This window comes from Atta cephalotes, assembly GCF_000143395.1.
Source record: "Atta cephalotes unplaced genomic scaffold scaffold00072, whole genome shotgun sequence".
Classification (NCBI taxonomy): Eukaryota; Metazoa; Arthropoda; class Insecta; order Hymenoptera; family Formicidae; genus Atta; species Atta cephalotes.
This window is the reverse complement of record NW_012130136.1, coordinates 938,529-946,481: the sequence shown is the minus strand read 5'-3', so window position 1 is coordinate 946,481 and position 7,953 is coordinate 938,529. Positions and strand designations below refer to the sequence as shown.

Here is a 7,953-nt window from a genome sequence, read left to right as displayed (position 1 = left end):
GGAAGGTGGCGTAAATTCCGGAGCACGAATGATCGAGATATGATTGACAGCATTGCGGAGTTTGACGTTTTGATAGTTAAACACGCGACTGTCATCTGATGTTAACTACGTTGCTCCTTTGTCGTTGCAACCGCGAGCGAGAGTACTCCGATTGACAGTTTTATCATTGCACACATTCTACGCTACCTAACCTCAGCTGCAAAACGCATAGAGCATATATTCAAAGCAGCTAAACATGAAATACATGCAGCAGCTCGTGAATATTTAGAACAGACTGTTCTCTATATATCATCAGATTATAACACTAAATTTATAGTCCCAAAAGCTATCTTTCTTTTCCTTTTCACTGGACACAGATTTGAGGTCACCTCTTTTAGCACCTTTCCAAAGTCCGCTGTTTCAAGCGAGACTGTCAGGAGGATGGAAGGAAAGAAACCGGGGGAGAATTGTGGGAGGATAAAAGTGAGACCGGAGAAAAAAGCCGTGAAGAAATGGGCGGATATCGAAGCGAGGGCGAGCAGGAAATGCGGCGTTTGCCCCCGCGTGCATATGTAGTTCCCAGGGAACAAAGGCGTGGAGTCTCGGGGATCGTCACCGATGTCGCAAGCACCCCGGAGGATCTCGATGCGAAATCTCGACGAGATGACGAAGCGACGAAGAGACGGAGCGGTCGTAAAAATCCTGGACGGCGACGGCACGGAAAAGCCGTCTTTGTCTCGTCTCCTCGCTCTCGCTCGCTCCCTCGATTCGTCCCTCTTCGTTCACTCCAACTCACTCGTTCTCGTTCGTTCACTCGCTCTTTCTCCGTTGCGCTCGCTCGCTCGCTCGTTCGTTCGTTCGTTTGCTCGCTCGCTCGCTCGCTCGCTCATTCGGCTTACCCGTTCTCGGCAAGGGGATCCTGTTTCCGTTTTTCCGACGCGACCTCCGCACGTAGCTGCGCGACGACGAAAACGACGCGCTCGGCATCTTCGTGTCGTCGGCGGCCCTCGGCGGTCGTCCTCGTGTCCGTCCTCGTTGCCGTCGTTGTCCTCCTCCTCCTCCACCTCCTGCTCCTCTTCCGTCGCCGTCTGCCTCTCCTGTTCCGCTTCTGTCGATCGCGATTCGTCGCACTTGCCGACTATTACGAGGATATGTCGCGAAGATAAGATCTAGCGGTACCCTTCCCCCGGCCCCGACAGTAGGGCAGCCGCCGCGGTACCGTGTTCGGCGGACGCTGCCCACGGCAGAAAAGCTGCCAAAAGCTTAGGATGCACTACACAATAGCGACATTACCACCGTGCACGGCGGCCATCTTCTTGGTCTCTGCTCGCCGACTGGCCTAGAGGGCAGCCGCCAATCGGACAAGTTTCTGCCCCGCGAGTGCGAGTGCGTGCCAGTACTGCCAGTGCCGTCATCCACCCCCCACCCCCCATTCGACTCACACCACACCGTCGAGTCTCGACTTCTATCGTCTCCAACCCTCTACCGCTGCGGCGCCTCTATCTCTCTTCTCTTTCCTTCTCTCTCTTGTCCCCGCGATCCTCCGCTAACGCCACGGGGCTTATTACTGAGCCCCCCTTCTGCAGTGGAGCGCGACACAGGCGACCGACATCGGTTATGGAGTTATGGAGACCGCGGAACCAAGTATCGATAATTCGTCAAACTGCGCCACGGCGATCCTCGCATGCCTCGCGCTCTCGATCGTCTACGTGGCGAGTCTCTATGTCTGGAGTTCGCCGCACAACAGGTACGTTGCGGTAACGCGTCTGGCGTCGGCAGCGACAGCGACGACGGCGTGATAACCGCACACTCTCGAGTCTCGATGTCACCCCGCGCTTCTTCCTTTCCTTCGATAAACGTCCAGTCCATCCAGCGAGACTCCTCGCGTGGAGGAGGCTCGCGCCTCCGTTTTGTCCGAGCACACTTGTCTGTTCGGTAAACCGCTCGCGAACGCGAACCGTCCCGCACCGACCGGATGGATGCTGTGACTGACGCACGCAGTTGTCCGCACGTGGCGCTCTCTGCAGCTCCTTGTCGCGGCACTGCTCCTGGAATTTCTGACAATTTCTGGACAAACGGCAGCCAGCGCCGCACAGTGAAACTCATCAAACGGAATTCCGGGGAGGACGTCACGCGGTGGAGGAGACATCGAGTGCGCCATCTAGATCGTACACGATTAATGGTGTCCCTTTGGCGCGATATTCGAATCCAAATGTGACATAAAAAAAGTACTTTATTAAAGCGCTTTATAATTTTGTAGAAAAATTACTCGAATTTATGACATATTTCCATGATGTTGTCATTCCAATAATTAAGTTAATTTACTTCTTTTTCAATCTTAATTTTTAAAGCAATTCTTCTTCTAAAGAAGCTATTTGCGTAATTAAACATAATTCGATAACTATAATAATTATAAAGCAACTAGGAAGTAATTAATAATCCTATCAATTTCCAATAATATGTCAAGTAATATATCAAAGTAGTCAAAATGCTTTATAATTTTTATAATTTTTTGTAAAAATTATTCAAATTTAAAACGATCTGTTTTCTAAGATTTTTTGTGACGTTTGTCGCAACATGTGATGATAAACTTTCTCTCTTCAGTTTTTAATTTTTTCAACTAAATATATAAATATATAATACATAGTATAGATTTAAAAAAAGATGTTCAAGTAATTTTAGTATGAACAAGCTGCACAAGCAAATATAATTTCAAATTATAATAATTGTGAAGCAACTGGCAAAATTAATAATTCTATTCCGCAATATATTTAATTTCCGCAATATAATATATAATATAATATATAATTCAGACATTTCATATAATTATTTTTCATATAATTATATATTTATTTATAAAAATATTTGATATCGTATTCTAACGTTAAACTTTACACTGGATGACTTATGTTTCAGAGAGCATCCATCGACTATAAAGAAACGATTTTTTAGTGTATTTATCATGACTCTTGTTTCACCGGTATCCTTGTACTTTGGACTAAATGATAAGATACTTCAAAAGGTATTTTCTGTTTACACACGATTTAGACTATTCTCTATAAATAATTATTTTTATTGTACCTAACAGACAACCATCTGGGAAATGTTGGGTCTTCGATGGACGGGTCTGATACAGGCGACTGTGATATCGTTGCTCTTAACAATGATCCTGTTCCTAGGTCCCTTGAGTTTACAGGGATTCAATGGGCTGTGGCGATTATACACTGGTTGGTATCCGAACTCGACTTGAGAGTCTAACGTCCATTAAAATAAATTAACTTTAACCATTTAATTTCGATTCCAACTTATTCTTCCTTTTCTAATTCTAAAAATTAAAAAAAGTTAAAGTATAAATTAGAACTGAAATTAAAATTAATCTGTATTTGTGGAAATTAACATTAACGTATAACAGTTAATAGCTGTACATTTATCATAGAACCCATGTATTGGCTGGCGAGCGTACAAACTTTAACTTGGTGGAGAAATCAAGTAGTCGCTCCGTTATCCGAGGAATGGACCTTTAGGGCTTGCATGTTGCCGTTACTCCTGCAATGCTTCACCCCGACTACTGCCATATTCGTATGCCCTCTATTCTTCGGGGTGGCTCACTTCCATCATGTAGTGGAGAGAGTAAAGATGGGAATGAGCATCAAGCATGCATTGTTTATATCTTGTAAGTTTTGAGGCGAATACTTGGAATCTATGGATGTTTTCATTTGGTAACACAAGTGTCTTCTACAAGTATATTCTATCTTTGTTCATCACTCATTGAAGAAAGAATGATGCTTGTGTCATCAAATGGAAAGCACCTTATAACATCCAATGAATTGAAATAATTACATTGAATTTAGGTTTTCAGTCTACGTACACAACGTTATTTGGAGCATATGCAGCCTTTCTTTTTGCGAGAACAGGTGGGATCATTTTAACTTTTTTTGTTCTAAAATTATTAGTGAAAGAAATTTTTCGATTTCATGTATTTTTCTTAGGACATTTTGTTGCACCATTTGCTGCGCATTCATTCTGCAATCACATGGGATTTCCTGATCTTTCTGAGATAGCAGCATACAAAGATCCACTGAAAAGAGCTGGATTGATGTGTCTGTTTGTGATCGGTTTGATCGCTTGGTGTTACTTGTTGATGCCGATGACTCATCCATCATTGTTCAATAATAATTTATTCTGGACTAAACACTTTATATGAGACACGTCCGATCTCTAACAAATATTAGGATATAACAAATACTAGGGTTAAATGTTTTTATGCAGAATTTACCGCAATTATTCCACCGATCTTCCGGTTTACACACACATTGTTGTGGAATATTTTATATTTATGTTTAACAAAGAGTACAATACCTATCTGTCGAAAAATAATGCAGAAATTAACATTACTCTAAACTAATTTTAACTATAATTCGTATAGCTATAATTTAACTAATCGTGCAGTTTGGCATTGTTACAAAGTATATCACCGTAGTGCCTGAGAGTTAAACTTTTATAGTAGTGATTACGAATGTTACAACTGTTAGATGAACTTGTTCGCAAAATACGAAGAATCCAGCTCTAATTATTATTTACGAATTGTTGCATATATTTATATGCCGCAACATTATATTATTTCATAACCACAATTCGTTAAATGTTATCGATTTTTAGACACAGAGAAAGATTTTTATAAACAAAAATTATAATATAGATTATTATAGAGTTAATGTAACCTACTGAGAAAATTCTAAAACGATCTTTCTAAGTCTCGTCTACTTTTATAACAGTCTCTATGTATAGTGTATATAAAATGTCCATATATACATGGCAGTGATAAATATCAAACAATAAGCAGTATATATCTCCATACACATACCAATGGTTTATTTAAATCACAGAAGTAACGCGGTTGCGCAATAATATTACTATAAGTTTTATATATGTATATGTACACTGATGAACACGTATACATTATATATGCAGTAAAGCTATAAATATTTATGTATATAATGAGAGTACAATTCGATCTTCGAATATATGTGTAATTTTTTAATTGCATACATAATGTATACTATTCTTTAACCAAGAAATAAGTGGTAAAATCAACTTCTTAAATAATATTCAGGATATAAAATGTTGATACAATGTTGAAATAATGTTAAGTGTTTTACACTCGAAGCAAGATCGCTATATAGAAATTAATATACATGTAATGATGACATAATGTTAGTCAACCGATAGTCAGCCGATAGATTTTACAATGTAAATCTATCAGAATTCGAAACTATTTGGTAATCTTGTTTCGAGAAATTAAAATGATGTGACAAATAACATGATTCCGTGCATGATTCTACACATCTCGTGTTTGATTCATTTTATAACATTGATACAGAATATATAACTGAATATACATATATACATAATATATAAACAAAATGTTTAACTTATATTATCTATCAGTTCTTGATTTTGTCAAATATCTCTTCTTTCTCTTATCTTATTAAACGAGCCAACATATAAAAATTTACATCGAACAATATCAATACCATAAAATCGATCTTTCTTAATAGCCATTTTGCAATAAAACAAACAATTAGTAGCAAGAAAAACGTATAATTATGAATTTCTAGATATTTACAGAATTTTTTAAACAGTAAATTTTAGAAAAATTTTGTTATGATGTCAACAACAATATTCTTGCGTATAATTCAAAAGCGATAGTGATGTTATCAAGCTTTCTTAAAAATAATTTAATAAAACAGTACATATATTTACGCACAAGAGCAAATTCTCTATTAAATGATTTCAACAATAATGGCTACAGAATTTATAAATACAGTCATATCTTTCGTTACGTTATTTTTAAATTGCACTGTTTGAGTAGACAGATAGCAAACTTCGGTCTCATTACACATTGAAAATGCAAGATGGCGATTTAGGAACTATGGCTACAGACTTTTTGATGGTTTATAATAAATAAATAATTAAATAAATGCAGATTCTGTTTGTATGCACTTTGGCACGACATACCTTGCATCATCAGGCACATCCTTACGTTTGACTTGGTCCAGGCGTTGGTTCTGGATTTTGCGATTGATTGAGAAACAATACGTTACTTGACTTAATTCTAGGTCCAGCTGCGAGTAAAGAAGGAGACGGACTAATACAAGGCGTTGAGCAGTGGCTGTTGCTTAGATCACATTGATCCAACAACTTCCAAAGTTCTTCTGGCGTAGGTCCACCGGAGGTATCTATTGTAAAAAAGACACAGAAAGATAATAAAAATCTGATAATACATTTTAATTCAATCGACGAAAATAATTACAAAAAATCTTGTAGAAAATTAATATAAAATTAATATTTATCATAAAGAAATAATCGTAATAATTTATATAGAGGCCATTTTTTCTTTCTAAAACACAATCTGAATAATAAAAAAAATTATTAGAGAATAAATAAAGGAAAAATATAGAATAAACAGAATAACATGGAATAAATAAATATATTGTTTGCTTTCCATAGAACGTTTCTTAAATATATAATTTATGTTAATTCTCTATTTCCTACACTATTTCATGTATGTGAGTCATGCTCGCTGATTCCGTTACGTCACACAACGGGAGAGAGTAACGTACCTCGAGTGGGATTGAAAGATGGATCCAATGCCGTTGTGAGATCCCACATTTGAATGGTGCCGTTAGAATGACCAGTGAATATGAAACGTCTGGGCCTTGAGCCCATACGACTAGAACCTTCACACTCGTGCACATAGAATGAGCTTATGATGCTGCCATCCACTGACTGTATTACGCAAACTCTTTTCCCATTCGACGCTAATCGTACGAATAACTGATCAGTTTCGGGTACGACTTTTTGTACGAATACTTGCTCGTCATCTTGTTCGCCGAATGGTCCTATGAATATTTTATTCGTATATTAAATAAACCAAAAAGATCAAATTCACATTTTAAAAGATATTTAATAAAAATAAAAACACGTTAAAATATACATTATATAAAAAGTATTATTTAAAATAATTTTAAATTATATAGAAAGAATGATAATTTAAGAGCTGCGATATTAATCATACCGAAATCGTTGCCGGCATTGTAGCTAACGCATGAATCAATTGCTTCCAAAGAAACAATTTTGAAGCTTGCCTCTGGTGTCGATCCCGGTTGAGTCGAAATCATTCCGCGAAATCTGGTCACTGCCCAACTTCTGACGTGATTATATTCCGAGCAAACCGACACTAAGTATTTTTCCGAGAGTGTTACCTGTAATATAATTTTTGCACATAAGTTAATATTATAATTTAATGTACAATATTAATATATAATTTTATTGATACTGAACATACTTTGGTTACGCTGCTTTGATGCACTGTAAAAGTTTGGAATAGTTGCGGACCGTGGCCAACTGTTTCGGGATGCTGAACGATAACTCTGACACTTCCGGATTTCGTGCCATAGGCGATTTCTATCCAATTTCCGCAGAGACCTATGTTGGAAGGTTGATATACTTTTAGAAAAATGTGCTACATATTGCATTAATCACCTGATACACTTTAAGAATTAGATTAAATACATCTCTGATCATACATATAATTTTAACACTATTATATATCAATTAAGATTTTCACTTCAATCTGTACTTAATATTATATAAAATTTAATATTATATAAAATTTACCGATAAGAAAAAATTTTACTAGTATATCAGATGATTAATTACTGATATAACTACAATAATGAAACATTTCAAAAATGTAGACATAACGTGAAGTAATCTTTAAATAACATATATGTTCAAATGAGTATTATTAATAAAAAATAATGTTTATGATGTTTCGAAGCTTACAATGCCTCATGCTGCACATTGCAACAATAAGCAGAAGCCAGTTATAATAAATAATGTAAATATATATATATATATATATATATATATCTACATTATATATATATATATATATATATATATATATAT

The 7,953-nt window shown here is 36.9% G+C and overlaps 2 protein-coding genes across 2 annotated transcripts in view; one reads left to right on the top strand and one right to left on the bottom strand.

Moving 5' to 3' along the window:
- The first annotated feature begins 1,604 nt into the window (after window positions 1-1,604).
- LOC105624087 (CAAX prenyl protease 2) lies at window positions 1,605-4,183 on the top strand. Its single transcript, XM_012205446.1, has 6 exons — window positions 1,605-1,726; window positions 2,896-3,001; window positions 3,068-3,206; window positions 3,416-3,652; window positions 3,831-3,893; window positions 3,969-4,183. Exons 1-6 carry the CDS (start codon window positions 1,605-1,607, stop codon window positions 4,181-4,183), a joined length of 882 nt encoding a protein of 293 aa, XP_012060836.1.
- A 1,835-nt stretch (window positions 4,184-6,018) lies between these two features.
- The window catches only part of LOC105624088 (BTB/POZ domain-containing protein KCTD3), a 6,412-nt gene continuing 4,477 nt past the window's right edge, over window positions 6,019-7,953 (bottom strand). The window contains exons 8-11 of the mRNA XM_012205447.1: window positions 7,328-7,467; window positions 7,058-7,244; window positions 6,603-6,881; window positions 6,019-6,218 (exon numbers count right to left, since the gene is read on the bottom strand). Of these exons, the coding sequence (XP_012060837.1) occupies window positions 6,019-6,218; window positions 6,603-6,881; window positions 7,058-7,244; window positions 7,328-7,467 (806 nt within the window). The remainder of the gene's footprint in view (window positions 6,219-6,602; window positions 6,882-7,057; window positions 7,245-7,327; window positions 7,468-7,953) is intronic.